The sequence below is a fragment of the Ictidomys tridecemlineatus genome, chromosome 12 (genome assembly GCF_052094955.1).
Source record: "Ictidomys tridecemlineatus isolate mIctTri1 chromosome 12, mIctTri1.hap1, whole genome shotgun sequence".
Taxonomy (NCBI): Eukaryota; Metazoa; Chordata; class Mammalia; order Rodentia; family Sciuridae; genus Ictidomys; species Ictidomys tridecemlineatus.
The window spans coordinates 78,291,329-78,311,858 of NC_135488.1; the positions used below are offsets into that span (position 1 = coordinate 78,291,329).

The 20,530-nt window shown below is 35.0% G+C and overlaps 2 protein-coding genes and 1 non-coding gene across 7 annotated transcripts in view; 1 reads left to right on the forward strand and 2 right to left on the reverse strand.

Moving 5' to 3' along the window:
- The window catches only part of Asb3 (ankyrin repeat and SOCS box containing 3), a 120,401-nt gene that overhangs the window by 16,709 nt on the left and 83,162 nt on the right, over nucleotides 1-20,530 (forward strand). For 2 of the 5 annotated variants that reach the window (XM_005322000.5, XM_040270672.2), the window contains one exon: nucleotides 16,572-16,780. The exons of the other annotated variants lie outside the window; for them this stretch is intronic. In XM_005322000.5, coding sequence (XP_005322057.3) covers nucleotides 16,585-16,780 — 196 coding nt within the window. In that variant the 5' untranslated portion in view covers nucleotides 16,572-16,584. The remainder of the gene's footprint in view (nucleotides 1-16,571; nucleotides 16,781-20,530) is intronic. 5 annotated transcript variants of the gene reach the window in all.
- On the reverse strand, nucleotides 957-10,983 carry Chac2 (ChaC glutathione specific gamma-glutamylcyclotransferase 2). The gene is made up of 3 exons (XM_005321999.5): nucleotides 10,710-10,983; nucleotides 3,453-3,488; nucleotides 957-2,383 (listed from the first exon to the last, which is right to left on the reverse strand). The coding sequence occupies exons 1-3, from the start codon at nucleotides 10,842-10,844 to the stop codon at nucleotides 2,000-2,002; spliced, it is 555 nt and encodes a 184-aa protein (XP_005322056.1). The 5' UTR covers nucleotides 10,845-10,983; the 3' UTR covers nucleotides 957-1,999.
- Nucleotides 1,600-1,706, reverse strand: LOC120885128 (U6 spliceosomal RNA). Its single transcript, XR_005727641.1, has one exon. It is a non-coding gene; the product is annotated as a U6 spliceosomal RNA (small nuclear RNA).

The window sequence follows — 20,530 nt, forward strand, 5'->3', positions numbered from 1 at the left end:
CCTAGAAAAACATGCAATTGGAGATTCCCCCAAATAACCGTTTTTTTTTTGTAACTTATTTGTACATGTTAAATGGTAGAAGAATCACTTTGGTAAGTCCCAAACTCCTTTGGGCCTTGATTTGTTTGTAAAATGAAAAGCTGATTCTCTGTATTGACCTATGATTCTGAGCTGTAGCCTGTGAATCTTGGATAGGCTTATTATATGTGTGGGGATAGAAACATCTGTTGAAATTAACTTTTTTTGTGTAATAATAAGTTATATACTGTTTCACTATACAAAAATGTGAAAGTTTTTTACCTCTTGGAGAAAAGATGCAGGATGTGAAAATGTGGTTTTTAAGTTCATGTGGTTTTTAAAAGAGAGATCTGGATTTCAGCCATTTACTAGCTGTGTAACTGAGTGCAGGTTACTGTAAAAGCTAGCTCAGAGGAGTTATACAAAAAAATGGGACATATTGCCTCCATAAGTAAAGTGCCTACTGCAGTCTATGTATCCTAGATATTAATAAATGCTCGTTTCTTTTCTGTAGCACTAGACATGTGAAATGACTTTAGGAAAATTAAAAATTTAAAATATTAGAAAATATTTAAAATGGTTACTAAGAGACTAATAAATAGAAAAATGGGGAAGGACAATTGTTTGTATTATATAGGACAACAGTAATTTGTGTGAAAAATTTCTGTACTAATTATTAGTCATGTGTAGATTTGAGGAGTTTTATAAAGTTGTCTATTAGATTTAACATGATACTGAAATTCATTTCATGTTGAAAGATTCTATAGACTGTATTGTATTGAGAAAGAAATCTCTTAGAATCTTACAATTAGCTCCTAAATTAGGGATAATTTTATATGAGTTCATAATTTTAAGTATTTTTTTTTCCTATGTGAGTAATAGCACAAACACAGTTGATACTCCTATTTAGGTGACAAGATTCAGGAAAGAAAATAAAGTTGTGTAGCAGATAATCAGGTAATACCATTTAATTTTTTAAACAATTATAATTCCAAAGGCTATTTCAAACATGCAAATTTCATTATATATATGTGTGTATCTGTTTCTGTTAATCTATAATTATCAGCCTATCCCTTTTTTTTCCATTTCAGAATAAGTACAAAATAAATGACATTATTATTAGTGAATGTGATTTGTACTATTATTTTGTACTGTTTAGCTAGCTAAATGAATTATTTTCTATGTAGTGTAATACATTTATTCAAGAAAGGAGAGATACAGCAGACTAAAATTCCAAGGATATTTTTATAATAAAAAAAATGCCAATTTCTTTTGGCCTAAATTTGAAAGTCTCATTTTATACTTGAATAACAAGGAAATTCACACTCAAGGCCAAAATAAAATGTTGTCTGTATTAACATACATTTAAAATTGCACATCATTTTAAGCTTACATATTCTAACCATTGTTATAGAATTATTTTATAGGAACATATTGAAGGTATAGTAATATTTATAATATTTATTGGACTTTTGGCTTAATTCTCTATAACCTCAAGCATAGTATTGTGAAATGAAACAAGATTATTTTACTCTGATACAAACAAGAACTGAACTAAGTCTTTCTATATTTCGCTTCTTTAAAAATATGGAATGCTTCACAAATTTGCCTGTTATTCTTGTGCAGGGGCCATGCAAATCTTCTCTGTATTGTTCCAGTTTTAGTATATGTGCTGCCGAAGGGAGTACTTTGTATGTTTCTAAAGAATTCACTTGTGATGAGCAAGTGTTCAATATCATATAATTAGGAAATCATTATATTATTAAAACTTGAATTTTTTCTTTCTCTGTATGTCAGTCTTCTGAATATATGTTTCAGGACACTTGCACTTAAATTATACATTTAGATGATATCCTGGCTATAACATTAAAAACAATAAGATCTTCAACTAAACAAATTTCCAAAATATTGTCATTGTGTGCTGAAGTTACTCTTTGAAGACTAAATGATCTATTATTTAAATAAGTTAATGATTAGGTCTTTATATGCAACTGAGGTTCTGTTTTTCTTCTAAACGTTCCTTTACTAATTTTTCCAAGGAGAAAAGATGCTCATCTGCATCTTCTGGTACAAGGCTTCTAATAGAATTGGCAAGCTCAAAAAGATACTCTGTATTTCTTCCACTTGGACCAGCTGCATTAAAAATTTGTTCAGCAATGTCTTCCAGAGGGGCAGGACCAAGATAATTAGGATTATCACATGTTCCAATGTATAACAGCACACTGAATGGTTTTGTTGTGGGATCTTTTGGATAAAAAATGACTGTTATGTTTCTGTAGCCTCCTTTCTCTCTGAAGTCAAGGTATGCTTTTACTTCTTCTTCTTTTCCTACTGGCAGTTTGTAAGCAACACCCCAAACACAACCCTGTTGGAAAATAAAAGAACACACTAGTTAGCATTTACAAGCCTAATCAAAATAGGTAAAAATGTGTTATATCTAAGAAAATATCTTGTATAGTAGGCAGAAGAAAATGTAGTTGTTTTGTCTTACTTAGAGTTCATTGAAGAGGTTATACTAAACAATAAAGGAAATCAGCATTTAAAAATCTGAATAATTTCTTTGTATCATAGGCACAACATTTATCACTAAAAACTTTAAATCAGATTTTTTTTTGATCAACTAATGGGACTGAAATGAAAATTTCATGTTTTCATTGGGTCATTAAGAAATTCTATAAAAACATTTGTTTTTTTAATACTGTTTGATTAGAAGTTATAGTTACCAGCTTAAAGCTGTTTTTATAGATGCTTTTCCCTAGTATAAATTAGGAAAGCATTTCCTAGTCTATACCATTATTGATCTGTTATTGGTAGCTGCTTTATTTTTGTATATCAAAGTCCTTTGCAAAATTTAATCTTTAATTCCACAATACAAAATTTTAGATCTGTATGCAAATAAAATGATTAAAAATATTTAAGAAACTGAGAACTATAATTTAAGAGTTCTGACACTTCAAACCTGTTAAAAACACAAGTCTTACTGATAAAATTAGGTAACACAGAAAGTGAGAATTCTTTACTTAGTTCTCTGCTGAAAATATTAGACTTCTAGCAAATGGAAGAGAGACTTCACAGTTATATTTGATTCTTAGTGGTAGTGTGGCTATCTGTGGGCTATCTATTAATGTCAAAGGGGACCACAAAATTCTCAAACTCTTAAAAAAAAAAACTTGCCAGAATGAAAAATGTTACATGTCATTTGGTTGGGCTTTGTTGTTACTTTGCATTCTGCATTCTAACTTTTCCTACTGGCCTAGTTTTCTACAAACATGAAAAACAAAGCCAAATAACTCACAACAAATACAGAAGAGTTCTAGACTTAGTATAGTTTCAATAGTCTGAAAACTATTCATAACATTTAATTATTAGAATTAAAAAACATCTCAACATTTTTACAATTAAAGTCTATATAAAAAGAAATAATTATATCATACCCCAGGATCTTCAACGAGAGTCACAACTCTTCCAGGCTGTTTTGAGAAAGGTTAAAAAAAAAAAAATTTCTGAATCAAATAACCAAACATTAGTGACTTAATGTTGACATGGAATATTTTAACTATATTTACTTTAAGAAGCACTTTTTAAAAATGTGGGTGTTTTTTGTACTAGGGATTGAATCGGTGTGCTTAACCACTGAGCCACATTTCCAGACTCCTTTTGAAATTTTTTATATAGTAACTGGGTCTTCACTATATTGCTGAGACTGGCTTTGATCCTCTAGCCTCAGCCTCCTAAGCCTCTGGGATTATAGGCATTTGCCCCCACACTTTGCAAAACATACTCATTTTTTAAAGATAAAGTTTAAAGTGAGCTAAGTAAGAGAGTCTACCTTTATTCTAAAGTAGAACAGCTTTCTAAAATATTTCCATCAATTTACATGTATTAGTTAAATTCATTTAAAATTAAAGAACAGCAATGATTAAGGCCTATCTAGAATAAAAGGCAAATAGAAGCAGCAATTATAAATAAAAATTCTGGTTTTCCCCTTGAGAAAAACAAGATTTTTAATAGTTTTAGAAAAGAAAAATATAGATAATTCAGGGTGTTTGCCTATACAGAAGTATTTTTCAGACTTTGATCAGATCACTGAAGGATTTGATAGACACGTATTATTGACAGGCCACACCTAGGTCTGAAGCCTGGAGAATGTTCATTTGTAATCCACTTCCCATGTGATTCCAGTGAAATGGTTTTGGGTATATACTTTGAACTACTGCTAACAGGGTATATGTACCATGAGGTATCAAGTGCAAGTAAATGAGTAATTTGCACCTATGAGTTAAGAATTGCCTTTACCTTTCTATTTACGGCAGTAGGTGCTTCAAGGCAGGCATCTGTTTTATATTTCTAAATGAATTTTACATTGCCCTAGTGAGAAGTTAATATTAGAACTGGTCTGCCCAAGGCTTCCATTGTAGCTCAGTGATAGAGAACTTACCTAGCACGTGATGAGGCACTGATTTCGATTCTCAGTACCACATAAAAATAAATAAATTAACAAAAAAAGAACTGATCTATCCATACAGTTTCTCTTATATGGGACAGTTAGACCACCCGTGTTCTAGGCAATTTTATTTTTCCATGTTGGTTTTAACACAGGTCAAGTTATACTCCATGTATGTCTAAATATACTGTCATGCTTATCTAACAAGAAGAAGAAGAAGAACAACAACAACAACAAAAAGCCATAGCTATTGAAAGGGATAAACAGCTAGTAGACTACAAGAAGCAACCCGAGGAGCTATGAAATTAAGAAATGATGGTATTTCAGAAAGATTTTTTTTTTAAAGTAAGCTCCCTGCGCTACCATGTTCCCTATTTAGAGACAGCTCATAAAGTGGGTATTCAGGAGTAGCTTCATAAATAAGGTTTGTTGAGACAGTGAGCAAGACAGACAGACAGACAGACAGACACACACACACACACACACACACACAGACCTGTCACATCAGGGTTTATTGTTGCTGCATTTTCTCTTAGTTTTTATCTCATCTACCAGGTCTAAAGTTTTCTATTATCCACTTCTTATCTTCCTCAGAATGACTAATGTTTTCCTGTGAAACTTTAGTGAGCTTGGGAGATGGATATTTCTAAAAGGCTGTGAAAACCTAAGAAAATTACTGTACCAGAATGAGCTGATGTAAGCTGGAGTAATAAAATTAGTTACTCTGAGGGGAAAAAAAAGCTGGCTTTGTATCATTCCACTTGAAATTGAAATTATATATTATCAAGTCAAAACAAATTTTATTTGTTGTTTCATTTCAGTGGCTGAAAAAGTAATCTTTATTTACAAATTGAAAGCCTTAGAGAAAATCCCGACTTGGAATATTCCATAATTTAAGTCACAAAGGTGATTTAAACCAAAGTAAGCTTTTCTTTTAAAATTTCTTGAGAGCATTATAATTTACATAGTATTTGGGTTCATTGACAAAACAATACACGTAAGGAATTTGATTTCAATCCTAATTCCCCTCTTTTCTTTCTCTCCCTCCTCTCTTTTATTGATCTTCCTTTCACTCCTTTATTTATTTATTTATTTTTGACTAGTATTTCTCCATATATATATACACAGGTATGTTGGTTTTTCTTTATGAAATTCTTACCTAGAGCCAAAGGTTGTCTACTGACATGTTAACATTAGCAAGAAGGCTGAGTTGCAAGCCACAAGTTTCCCTACATGTATGCCTAATGACTGGCACACAGCCTAAATCATTCAGATATTTGTGTCATCTTTGTTCTGTTTGCTTCTTGTCTTTATCCATTTGTATAAAGAATTTGTAATCAAAGGACACATGGGATTTTGAATTATGATTTCTCATTTATTTGTATTTTCCTGTAAGTCTTGTACATTTTAATAGCTGTATAATATTTGCAATAGATGAACTATAAATTAAAAATTATTGTGTTCTTGGAAGTTTAAATTTACTTGTTTTAAATTTACAATAATACAACAATGAGGATGCATATATTGGTGTGACTCATTAAGTACTGTCACATTACTTCTAATTATTTTCAAATTTACAGTGAAATTTTTGATTCTTATTTCCAAGAAATATACCTCTGGAATACAAATCAACATGCCAAATAAGTAGAGAATACTTGAGGGTGAAGATAATATATATCCAAATCTATATCTATTAAATATACAGTAAGAATACTGACTCTTAGGTGGCTAGAAAGATAAAATTCTTGCCAAAAAAAAATGAATCATGATTTATGAATAAGGGCTTAGAGGCAAGAGTAGAACAGGCCAGGGGTTTGACTTTAGCAGAGGGTCCCTCATATATACAAGATGATTCAGAAAGTTGACTATAGAAGTTAGAGGCAGATTTGAAAAGTCAAAGAGCAAAGTTGAGGGCTAGGGATATAACTCGGGTAGGGTGCTTGCCCAGTGTTTATGAGGTCCTATTTTTTTTTTTTTTAAAGTAGAGTTTAAATCAGGGACAATGGAAATAAGCCACTAATATTTGGGAGAAACAGGAAATAAGGAGCTACTAAGGCATTTGAGTAGGAGGTGGCTAGTATGTAACTTTTGTTTCCCTCCAGTCAGTTCTTTACTTGGGTCACAAATGACTTTCTGGCTTTGAATTTTTCAGGGCAGTTAAGTCTACAGGATATAATTAAAGTTCCTTAGCATGATTTAACCACAAACCTCATTTCTTCCCACTTGCCTCCTCAAGATGTACTGAATTATTTAAAACTCTGTAAATGTATTTGCCTAGTGTGTATGAAATGCCCTCTCCCTTCTGTTTACATGGCGTATCTGGCCACTCCCTCCATAAAGTTTTGGCTCAGTTTCTAGGCAAATTTAGAAGCTCCTTCTCAGAATACTCTAAATGCTTCTTTTATTCATTTCTTTTCCAAGTATTTTTGTTTGCACAAGTGTCTCCTACTTATGTAGATACTCAGTTGTAATTGTTGAAAGGAAGACATAGGGTAGCTGAGTAGCTGAAGTTTTGATTTGGATGGTGGTAGGTGGAACAAAAAAACTATAAGAAGTCATTTTAAGGGGCTGGGGTTGTGGCTCAGCGGTAGAGTGCTCGCCTAGCACATGTGAGGCCCTGGGTTCGATCCTCAGCATCACATATAAATAAATAAAATGAAAGTATTGTGTCCAACTACAACTAAAAAATAAATATAAAAAATTGTTAAAAAAAAGAAGTCATTTTAAGGGTAAATATTTGTAATCTTGTGACTATTAGTGAATGATACAGACATGGACTACTGGCACTAATGATAAATTTACTTAAAAATCTTCTAAACCTTGAGCTCTTTGTTGGTAAGATAAATGTTATTGAGAAACAATATATATTTGTAAATTTACTTAAGTGTTTTTTTTGGAAGGTGGGCAATGAAACTGAAGAAAGGGCATGGAGGATGTGAAATGAGGGTCATCATGAGACATATCAAGGGTGTTTTCTTAGGATAATGAGTGGTGTTTCTGATCTAAAAGAAAAGTTGGGGATTTAGTTGAATGTGCACAAGTTTGTCTCACCCATTAAAATTTAGGTTTTTTTTTTTTGAGTTTGTGATACATTCTATTTGTGGGGAAAATGATTTCCCATTTAAAGAAAATCCTTTGGTGAAAAACTGCCAGTTTTATTATATATAAATGAAATTATTAATTAAACTTAAAAATAAATTAATGTTTAATGAAGCTAAAAAGTAAAATTTAACAAAGCAAGTATGTTCAGTATTTTTCCAAAAGATGTCACCTTGTACTATGTATATGTATAAATTAATGATGCCTTTTTTTGAGGACTCTTACTAGGGTAGGTTGTTGTAAAAAATAAAAAAAAAAAGTTTATGTCCTAAATAGTATCTAAATCATTCTAATTTGCTGGATATTTCTCTAGCCATTGTATAACTATCAAACAATTAACATTATATAAGGCCAGAAGTACATTTTAATAAAAAATGTGAAGCAAATTATGCTTTTTTGGGGGGGGCTGTCCTGGGGTTTGAACTCAGGCGCACTTTACCACTGAGCTACATTCCCATACCTTTTAATTTTTTGAAACAGGGTCTCTCTAAATTGCTGAGGGCCTTGTTAAATTGCTGAGGCTGGCCTTGAACTTGTGTTCCTCTTGTGTCAGCCTCCCAAGTCTTGGGGATTATAGGTGTGCACGACCAAGCCCAGTCCTATCTAGTTTTTCAACAGAACACCAGGAAAATACTTTAATTAGCAAGGATGAATTCTTTAAAAGAGGTAAAACTGTTAGCCAATGCAGTTTTCCCCTCTAACTTTCTATATTTCAGTATTTATTATTAGTATTTTCTAAGTACTGGGAATTGAATACAGGAACACTTTTAATACTAAGCTACATCCTCATTCCTTTTATTTTTATTTTGAGACAGGGTCTCACCAAATCGCCCAGGCTGGCCTCCTGCAGCCTCCCAAATTTAGGTGTGTTTGGCTTATTTCAGTAAATTTAAATACAAAGAGATACTGGTTTATATAGTTACTTCAGGTGCATTGGGGCACTCTGGTAATCCAAAGGATTTAGGAGGCTGAGGTAGGAGAACTGCAAGTTGAAGTCCAGCCCCAGCAATTCAGGGAGGCTCTATGCAATATAGCAAGACCCTGCCTCTAAGTAAGTAAGTAAGTAAGTAAGTAAGTAAATAAATAAATAAATAAATAAAAGGGTTGGGGATGCAGCTCAGTGGTAAAGCACCCCTGGGTTCAGTTCCTAGTACCAACCCCACCCCCAAAACCCCAAAACATTACTAGACAGTTTTTTTATTGGGGGCCGGGGAATAGGTAACTAGGGATTGAACTCGGGCACTTGACCACTGAGCCACATCTCTAGCTACTGGGATTTCAGGCCTGTGCCACCTTGCAGGGCTGGACAGTATACATATCTCTGTGTACTATGTAACAAACATATTTTGGTTGAGACCAGAGTAGTAAAATATGCTATTAAAACCACATACAGAACTGGGGTTGTAGTGGTAGAGCGCTTTCCTAGCATGTGTGAGGCACCAGGTTAATAAATGAATCAATTAAATAAAGGTCCATCGACAACTAAAAAAACAAAAAAAACAAAAACAAAACAAAAAAACCCATATAGATACATTTTTTTGGGGGGGGGGTGGTTACTGGGGACTGAACTCAGGGACACTAGACCAGAGCTATATCGCCAGCCCTATTTTGTATGTTATTTAGAGACAGGGTCTCACTGAGTTGCTTAGCATCTAGCTTTTTGTTGAGGCTGACTTAGAATTTGGGATTCTACTTTCTTAGCCTCCCGCCACATAGATACATATTTAAAATTTATTCTTAAAATGAAAGCCCTGGCTAAGGCTTTCTTTTCAGAATGGCAATTTTAAGTGCTCATATAAACTGGAAACTCAAAGGACAATTTATTTAGCTTAGATTTTTTTTTTTAATGTCTTGAATACTGTTGTATAACATTCTTAAAAATACTTAGGTCATGTTTCTCTTGGCCTATAAATGCATTAAGCCACTGTCCTTCTTCAAATTTTTCTGTCCTTGTTCCAGTAGGCTAGTATAGTCTACCTTAGAGCCAAATTCTTATTTTATTTTTTGCAATACTAGTGTCTATTTTATTCTGCTGCCCTTTCTATCCCCCCCTATTTGATTTTAATTCTGTGTCATACAAGCTACTTTAGAATCCTGATTTCTTCCCCTTTCCACACTGCAGTGTTTCTTTGGAATTAACCTTAAACACTTCCTCTGTCAGATTTCCAGTGTTAGATATCATGTTTTTAGGTCAATATTAATTTTTTTAAAACAGTAGTCAAGTTTCAATTCCCAGCACTGCCAAAATCACAGTAGCATCAGCAAACAAAAATATACTCCTTCAAAAGTTAGGAGGCTAACTAAGTAAGTGTCCAAATTATTGGAGTTACAGTTATCACAGATTTAGTTTTATTCATGGATTAGTTTTGTAGCCCATATGCTGTGTAAATAAGCTGTTTCTAATTCTCTGAACACATTGAGTCGAATGTCTTTTTATGACTGACTGAAAAAAAAATCAAAGAAATTTTATTTTATATTTATTATTTATGGGAACTATCATGAAATAAACTTAAATAATGCTGCTTTAGCCCTGTTACTAATATAACAAACAGGGGACTTCATTTAACTTCGGGGTACCTGACATCTAAAATGATCAATAACTTGATACAGTTGTGGAAACCAGTTCTATAATGTTAGGTGTTATAAAAAGAGTTGCAAAGATATTAAAAAAAAACTTAGAAATTACACGCACGTTTAAACTCAAACCAGTGAAAGTCTGGCAAAATGCAGACATGTCAACAAACTTACTGCGAAAAAGCTGAATTTGCGAGTTGATTTTACTATTTCACCTCCATGGTGACATGAAATTTCATTTTCTTGGCACTGTTTTTGTTTTTTTGGCAGAGGCTGCCAAGAAATGGAACCCTCTTGCCAGGCATATCAGGCTAGTGAAAGCTTATGTGCTTGTGCTCATGCTTTTTGTTTCAAGAAAAGAATCGTCAGCATCTTTACGGGCTTCAAAGGAGTGTTCTGGTTTGGAAGAGAAGTAGGGGGCAGGTGGCCAAGGAAGATGCATAGATACAGCAGTTTTACCCCTGACCCACGTGTTCAGCCCTCGGAAAGCTTTTGGATGTGGGTCCCATACAGACCTGCCTGGAGTTGGGGAGCGGTGGTCTGGGGGCTTTGTGGGAACTGACTGGCTTCTCACCTTGCCGGGGACCCCGCGGTGGTCAGTGCTGCCCTGCCAGAAGCGCCTGCTGTAGTTTGTGATGTATCCGACCAGCTTATCCTGATAGGGGAAGTCCACTTTCCAGATCAGGGACCCATAACCAAAAACCCACATCTTGCGGTGGCTCCTGGTGGTGGTAGGGCTGGCAGCGGGAGCGGCAGTGGCCGCGGCCGCCGACCCTCAGCTGCGGTCTTGGCCGCCGCCTGGGACTGCAGCCTACTAGAGGCTAGTAACCGGCTATGCGGTGCGCAGGCGCAGTGACTGCGTTGCAGCTTAGGGTGCAAAGCATACTGGGTTTGTAGTCCGTGGAACGTTTCCTGATTCCGTTTTAGGTGGCATTATTTTTTCCCTGACTCTAGGGGTCCGGAATCATTGGTCTTATGTATATTAAACAATGGATTCTTCTGCAGCCTTTGTAAATCTCCATATTATTCCTCTAGTGCTCCTGTGCAGAGGACTACAATACCCACAATTCCTTTCGGAGATCCATGGCTCTAAAGTTGGAACTGGGAGGGAAGAAGAGAAAAGGCAGGCGTGGTCGGCTTGTCGGGCTTGTCAGATAGGAGGACGTGTACCTGCCCAGAGTCAACACATAGAAAGGCATGCTTTCGTGCTTTGAAAATTGATTCTGCCCATATAACAGCAGCCAGAGTCGCTAAAGCCAGAAATGTAATCCATATTTGACTTTATGAATCTGTAAAAAAGTCTGCCCTTTGCCTTTTAAATGAAAGCAAAAAATTTACAGATGCTTTACACCTGTGAAAAAGCAATGATTTTTTTCCATGCAAGTTGTTTACATATTTAAATTTTACACGAAAGATAACCTTTATCATTTTAGTCTTTCCTGTAGCAAAATGTGGGCTGTTTATGCTCTTTTCTGGGGAGAAATTTTATAGCTTTTATGAGTTTCTTGAAGGGGTTAAGGATACTAAAAAATGTTAAAATCTGGTGGTTAGACTTATGCTTCCAAAATATTTTTTTTAGGAAGAATACTTTGAACTATCATAGAAACCTTACCAAATGACTGCTTTCTTCTTGAGGATTTCTAATTATTTCATTGTCTTTAGTTTTTAGTGTTTAATTAGAGAAGAATGCTGAAACACCCAGGTTCAGAAACTATTTTTTGTGTTCTTAAGAAGTCAGCAGAAGCTACTAAAGAAAAAGAGTAAGAAGTTTTCTTCGTATTTCTCCAAGTCGTAGTTTCATATTGCCTGGAATTTTTCTTTTCCCCATACTCTCCTCTTTTTTTTTTTTTGAAAAAATACAAATATACAAAAAAAAAAAAAAAGAGAGAGAGAAAAACAAGGGCAGTGACGACTATCCAAATACTCTCCATGTAGTTTCAATAATTAACAGTTGACAAGTTTTCTATTTTTTTTTGTTTATTCTTATTTATTTATTTGTGGTACTGGGGCTTGTACTTGGGGCATTCTACCTTTGAGCTATGTCCTCAATTCTTTTATTTTTTTTTATTTTGAGACAGGCTTTCTCTTAAGTTAAACAGTCTGATATTGAATTCATGATCCTTCTACCTCAGCCTCCCAAGTTCCTGGGATTATAGGTGTGCACCACCACACCCTGCTTATATACTTTTTAAAAATTTAAAACATTTGAAGTAAGTTCTTACATTTTATTGCTAACTACTTCTAAATGCATTTTTTAAGAGCAAAGACTCATTTTCCTGATTCACACAATGCCATTATCACACCTAAGAAAATTTATAATTAATGGCATCAAATACCAGTATAATATCTAACTTTCCTTAATTATCTCAAAAATATTTTTTGGGGAAGGGGTTCTTTTTTTTTCCCCTCCAGAAATTCTGAATCCAGTTGAGGTTTTTATTTTTATTTTTTGAACAGTGCTGAGTATCTGACCCAGGACCTTTCACCACCTAGCTACACTCCCAACCTCAGTTGAGGTTTATATATTGCATTTGCTTGACTCTGTACTGTTACCCTGAATAAGGAGGTTTTGAAAAACGAGGAAATATCTTGTAAATAGTTTACTAATATTTAGCTAGTTAGTATAGGAGTCGAAAGGAATGATCCTGCTGTTATAGCACATTTCTTTTGGCCTCTTCTTTCTTTTAGTAGCTAAAAAAATGCCATGTGTATGGGCTCACATCTGTAATTCCTGGAGGCTGAGGCAGGAGGATCACAAGTTCAAAGCCAGCCTCAGCAATTTAGTGAGGCCCTAAGCAACTTAGTGAAACCCTGTCTAAAAATAAAAAATAAAAAAATGGCTGGGGATGTGGCTCAGTGGTTAAGCATCCCTAGGTTCAATCTCTGGTACAATCAAACAAACAAAAAACAAACCTGAAAGAATTATCTAATTTTTATATATTTTTAAAAGATTATCATCTATTTTTTTAATCTGAAAAATATATTTTACAAAATTATTCGGGCTGGGGATGTGGCTCCAGCGTAGCGCGCTTGCCTGGCATGCGTGTGGCCCGGGTTCGATCCTCAGCACCACATACAAACAAAGATGTTGTATCCGCCGAAAACTAAAAAAAAATAAATACTAAAAAAATTCTCTCTCTCCCTTTTTTAAAACAAACAAACAAACAAACAAAACAAAAACAAAATTATTTTGTAACTGAAAGAAAAGCCAGTAAAATTTGGAAAGGGCACCATACTTATTTTTACTGAAATGTTGGAATTTTTTGTTTGTTTGTTTTTTGTGATACTGGGGATTGAACTACTGAGAATGCCTGGCCCTTTTTATTTTGAAATATGGTCTCCTAAATTTTCTAGGTTGGCCTTCAACTTGAAATCCCCCTCTCAGCCTCCCAAGCTGATCCACTAAGATTACAGATGTGTGCCACCACACTTGGCTCCAAATCTGTTTTTAGTGTTTTTTAAATTGTTGTTTGTGTGTGTCTTTATGTATGTGTGTTTTCTACATAAAAAAGTTTTCTTGTATTAAATGAACATTCTTACAAATCGCCATAAGTGTTTAATTTGTTCTTTTTTTTTGTAAAAATTTATTGTAATTGTCTTGGCTAGATGTTATTATCATAGTTTAAAAATATACCTTGTCTCAAGATCCTCCACAGTTAGCTTTAATAACGCATTTTGTCCCATGGTTCCAGATGTGGAACACCTATAAAAACTTAAGATAGGGCTGGGTTGTGGCTCATGTGGTAGAGTGCTCACCTAGCACGTGTGAGGTGTGGGTTCAATCCTCAACACAACATAAAATAAAGATATTGTGTCCACCTAAAACTAAAAATAAATATTAAAAAAAACTTAATATAGAAAATTTAAAAAAGGGCTGGGATGTGACTCAGTGGTTAAGCACCCCTGGGTTCAATCCCTGGTACCAAAGAGAAAACAAAACAATAAACCACTTAAGATATATATAATTACATAATATATAATATAATAATATATAATGACATAACAATATAATTATGATAATGAAAATTATTATTTTATTTATTCATATATATATCTAGATTATGATTTCCCACTTATTTTTATGCACCTGTGTTAATTTTGTTGAAACATTCATAGAATTGAGAACTTGAGGCTTAATGAGATTTAAGCTACTTTAGTAATCTCATTTTCCTATTGTTCTTTTTTAACCTAATCCTTCCAAAGTGAATGAATCATTTCCTTATTCACTGTCCATTACTTACCCTTGCTTATTCATGTCCACATTTTTTGGTTTTACCTTTCCTTCTGCCTAGGAGTATTCTTTTGTCCATTGTCTTCATTTTCAGATTCTTCATATCCTTTAAGGCACAACTCCTGTTGCTACTGAGCTGAAGCAGATTCTGTTTTGATTTCTGTGGCTCTTTATCTGTATTTCTCTTATGATACTTTCCATTTTTGTTCTTTCTTTTTAAAAAACAATTCTTTTTTAAAATTTATTTAAAACTTTAAGACAATTACTTATGGCTTCACTAAATTGCTGAGGTTGACCTCAAACTTTTGATCCTTTTACCTCAGTTCCTGAGTCATTGGGATTAAAGGTACACATTTGCCACCATGCCTGGCTGTCCTTTCCACTTATTTTGGTACCAAGGATTGATCCTATGGGAGCTTAACCACTGAACCACATCCTAAGTCCTATTTATTTATTTATTTTGAGACAGGGTCTCACTAAGTTGCTTAGGGTCTTGCAAAATTGCTGAGACTGGCTTTGAACTTAAGATCCTCCTGTCTTAGCCTCCTGAGCTGCTGGAATTACAGGTGTGTGCCACTGTGCCCTGCTCCACATTCTATCTTGAATCATATATATTTATCATTTCTACTAGGTTGTAAACAACTTGAGATAGAAATTATGTCACTGTTATCTTTATATACTTCTCAGGGCTGATCATCTAGTTGGTGCTTGATATATAACTGGTAGTTGTATAATTAGATGTTCAGTAATAAATGTCTTCACTTATTCCAGTAATGGATCAGTTAATACAATTAGAATAATCCATTGCTAATATTAGCTGTTTAGCCTGCTACAGAATCAACTTCTGCAGTTACAGCTTTGTATTTAAAGTGACCATGGGTTAGTTAAATTTGCTATAGGAAATGTTATGCACTTTCTTTTAACCTCTTTCCTAAAATCTTTCTTTTTTCCTGTATAAATTATGTAGAACATGGTTCTTGAAAATTTTCACCTGTGTTGGGCTAGACATGTTGGCATTTCTTGACCACCTCCTAAGATTATTAGAGACTATAAAGTGATATGGTGGCATAGGCCTATAATCCCTCAACATGGGAGGCTAAGATAGGAGGATCACAGGCTCAAGGCTAGTCTGGCAATTTAGACCCTGTCTGAAAATAAAATAAAAAGGGTTGGGCATGTAACTCAGTGGTAGAGTGCTTGCTTAGCTTAGCCTGTGCAAAGTCATAGTTCAGTACCTTTAAAACTTTTCTTTTTTTTTTTTCACATAAAAAAAAAAGAAAAAATGTTATGGGATTTTTTTGAGAAGGACTACCCCTTAGGAAATAACTGTTTCTCTGAGAATCCTGAATTTAAGCCCAACCTGCTTCCTAGTGTCACTAAAAAATTATTGTTGTGAGAAAGTCATAAACTGTGGTCTTGTGAAAGGTGCTAGACAGGTCTCCTGTGACCTGCTAATCTCTAAGAGTGCAGTGTTGTTTTATTGACCATAGTATTTCTACCTTGTTTTGTAGATTGGTCAAAAGAATGGATGCAGGGGAACTTGAAGTGACCTTTGAAGGGAGATGATGATGAGGGCAATAATGCTTTAAAGAACTTTCTGTGCTAGTTTATGAAAGAAAGCTCAGCTTTTTGTGGCTGTTCTTTGTTTTTTCAGTGTATTTAGTTAGGGGAACTATTTCATAGAGACTGAGAAACCTGAGGAGGACCAGAAGGGCAGGAAAACTAAAAGGACTGCTTTTCTTTGTTTTTCTCAATAAATGCCCTTCACTTTTATTTTTTAAGCTGTTTTAGGTTTAGCTGTTTCCTTTAGAGGAATATGTATAGAAGTTGGGCATAGCTGGTAATTAAGTGGTCCTATCTGCTTAATAGAGCTTACATTTTGATAAGTAGAGTTATTTAGCTCTCTTAACAGCAGTGCTCCAAAGAGTACATTTTGGTGGGATATGAATAGGAGCAGAAGCCTGCTGGAAAAAGCTACAGATACTTCTGGAGGAAGAAGAAAAGAACACTTAAAAGTTTCTTGGTATTTTAAATACTAACAGTTCAAGGAGTACTGATTTGAGAGACTCCTAATTTAGGCTTTAGCATGACAGTAGATTTCTCTGTGGTCTTGTGAAAGGTGCTAGACAGGTCTCCTGTGACCTGCTAATCTCTAAGAGTGCAGTGTTGTTTTATTGACCATAGTATTTCTACCTTGTTTTGTAGATTGGTCAAAAGAATGGATTTTACAGAAGCTTACTCGGACACATGCTCTACAGTTGGACTTGCTGCCAGGGAAGGCAATGTTAAAATCTTAAAGAAACTGCTCAAAAAGGGTCGTAGCATTGATGTTGCTGATAACAGGGGCTGGATGCCAATTCATGAAGCAGCGTATCATAACTCTGTAGAATGTTTACGGATGTTAATTCATGCAGGTAAAGTATATTCAAGTTACCGAATACTGCTTCTACATGCTGGATTAATAAAACACAAAATGATGGCAATACAGGGTAGTATTTGTTTCCTTTTCTATAATTCTAAAATAACTGCTTATCAAGGTTGATAAGAATACCTAGCTTGGATTATGTGAGCATAATGTTCCATCTAGACATCTGTAAATATTGTCCTTTATGTGGCAGTGCTTGTGCCTTGCTTACTTTTATGGAGTATGCTAGGTGATATGGCAGAAATAGTCTTTTTTTTTTTTTTTTCCCTTTGGTTTGGTACCAGGGATTGAACTCAGGGGCACTTAACCACCTACCCACATATCAGTCCTTTAAAATTTTTTTTCTAATATATATGTTTTTAGAGACAGAGTCTCTAAAAAAAATATTAATAACAAAGTTGCTTAGGCCCTTGCTAAGTTGCTGAGACTGAGTTTGAACTTGTGTTCCTCCTTCCTCAGCTGCCCGAGTTCCTGGGATTACAGGCATATGCCACCATACCCGGTTTAGTCTGCTGTTTTAATTTAAGCATTTGGTAGTTACTAATCACATTTTTTTTCCTTCCTTTCCGAACAAAAGGAGTGGTGCAGCTGAATTTGAGGTTGTTTTGTTTGAATTAGTCCTTTTTTTTCCCCCTCCTTTTAAGAAACACTTTTAGTTCTTTAATTTTGGAAAACTTTCCCATTACTTGGGCTTTGTATTTGCAGAGGATATAGTAGGGCATGAATCATGCTCTGTCTTCATGGTGCTTACATTCCTGTCAAGGGAGACAGATAATAAATACCTAACCACTTAAATAAGAATCTTTCAAAAGGTAAAAGTGCTGTGAAGAAAGTAAAATAGTAGTGGGATAGAGAGTAATGTTGTACTTATCTTTACAATGCTGTGTTTAGTAACTCCATGCTTGTAGCTTGGGACCATCTATGGTGGGATTCATTCAGATCAGAGAAGTCAGCTGGTGCTGCCCACTGGGTTTAAATGTTAAATAGCACACTACTAAGTGAAGGGCATGAACTGAAGAAGAGGTTCTGACACTCAGGAGAAGGTGGATGGGAAGAAAACTAATAGTGATTGTACACTGATTTCTAAGTTACTGTATCAGATGCTTGATTTACATTGTTTATCTAGTATATAAATATTTCTGTTAGAGGCCCTATTATACTTATCCTTTTATTTTATGAAAGACCAAGGCTCACAGAAGTCAACTTGGCAAATGTTACCAGTAAACTAAGGTATTTAATAATAAACAAACGTATTTGATTTGAACCCACTTCTGATGTTAACGCTCTTGTTTTTTCCTACTAGATCATACTTCTAACATTTAGTTGAAGAAAACATTTATCATATTGAGTTAATTTAAGCCGAAGTTGAATGTAATACTCCATGTTTTAATACTTACTAAACTATTTACGTTTCTTCCCTGTGTACTTCCAATCAGGTATAATTACTTAAAATTTAGACTTCTGGGATCCATAGCTTATCAGAACTACCAGTCATTACCTTGTGGACAGGAAAGGAGATAATCCTTACTTTTTTTTCAGTAGTGATTTTTTTTCTTTTCTTTTTACTTTTTTTTCTTTTAGAGACTATTTTATACAGGATGATTGTTTAAAGATAATTAGAAAAAGAGACTTTGTGCTTCAAATATCAAAAGCTTAAGATATGTTTGTAAAACCCTGTTTGAAGTTAACTGTAAAGATTGAATTCTCAAATTATCTCTGGTGACAGAGAAAGGCATTGAAAAACCAGCCTCTACCTCAGAGCAAAGCCTGTCCAAGGAAGGGACTTCACCTTTGTCCTTGGAAAGACCCACAGAGCACTCCTAGGCACATTCCCACCCTGCCAAGTTGTTTATCTACAAATAACAGGAGAGATCTGCTGCGCCAGGTGTCCCTGACTCAGTCAGGCTAGGTGGGGATCCATAGCAACCCCGAGCAGCCACCAATCAGCATGAGACAGGGAAATACCTGAGATGCCAGATGACCCTCCCAATAGTTTATGGTGGTTGATAACGTGTTGGGAAACCATGTAGTTCGGCAGGAACACCTCTTTTGGCTTAAACCAATCAGTTCAAACGAATCCCCTCTTGTAGTAACCAATCACCCCTCCCCAACTTGTTCCCGCCAGTGAATGTGCTAATCATGTTTTAGAGGTGTTATTTGATATTCCCACGGTGTGTGATGATTTGCTAAGAGATGCTATGATGTATGTGGGGGGTCCCTGCCTTCTCCAAAGAATGTATAAAACTGCTGCAAACCCTGGGCTCAGGGCCTCTCAGCGTCACCAGTTGCTGAGTGTGCGCGCAGAGGATCGAGCTAGCTCGCAATAAACACCTCTTTGCTGTCTTGGTCTCTGGTGGTCTTTTGGGGGTCCTGAATTCGAGCATAACAGCATGAGTTTGAATGTTCTTTTCTAGCCTAAAAGCTCATTTATAATATAATGTTATATCACTTGCCCACATCAGAATAGTGATGTATATATTACAGATTTTTTTTTCCTTTAGCTACTGAGTGATTTTGGGTATGCTTTCAAATAATGGTGTTTGAATTGGCTGTTCAGATTCATCTGTATTTTCTTTTAGAAATTTTAAGAAACAATTTTATCATCAATGATTATCCTTTTTCTGAGCTTCATATTTTGTAGGGTAAGGTAGCCAAACATAGTTAGCTAGATGAATAGTTATTATAAATGTTTAATACAATTTTTTAGCTCTTTTTGTGTTAGAATTGAATATTATGAATTAAATTTAATTTATGTGTATTATATGCACAGGACTAGAGTAAGGCTATGAAGATAGGAAGTAGGGTTTGTAGAAGGTAGGAAAGCAGCCATATGAATTACTTTAGGAGATGGTAACAATTTGGGGCTCAGTTTTCAATGCATTTGGTTGTTTTTTAATAGCATTCTTAGAGTTGTAACTAATGTCCAGAAATCATCATATTGGGTTATCTGTTTTACCAGCTAGAAAAACTACATTAGAATGAGGCAGAAGGCCTTTTAGTTGCTTTAAAAAAATGTTAATTTTATTTTTAAAATTATTTTAATTATTGTTCTAGACAAGTGCTTTACCACTGAGCCACTCCCTAACAAATACTTTTTATTTAGCAAATAACTCATCTGCTTGTAGTAACTTTTACTTAACTTCATGTTAAATAAGAAAATATGCTGAAATACAAGGAACAGTTGAGAAACTAATGTGACTCCATTTTAAAAAATAAATAAATAACAGCAGCTTCTACCTCAAGGCCTGTCCTAAGGAAAGGGGCGTGACCCTTGTCCTTGGAAAAACCCACAGAGAACTCCTAAGTACATACCCACCCTGCTGAGTTGTTTGTCTGTAAATAACAGGAGAGGTCTGAGGCACTAGGTGTCCCTGACTCAGTTACTAGGTGAGGTCCCATGGCAACCCCCCTAGCAACCTCCAATCAGCGTAAGACAGGGAAAATACCTGGAATGCCAGATGACCCTCAAGTAGTTTATGGTGGTTGTTGGGAAAACCGTGTAGTTTAGCACCTACACCCCCTCGTGGTCTAAACCAATCAATTCAAATGAACTCCCTTCTTGTACTAGCCAATCACTCCTACCCAACTTGTTCCTGCCATTGAATGTGCAGTATGGAATGATTTGCTGTGTGATGTTGTGACGAATAGAGTATCTCCCCAAAACCTATAAAATCTCACTGAACAAAGGACCAGGACTCACTCCCTGGACCGCTGTGTCTGAAGGGTTGTGAGTCCAGGC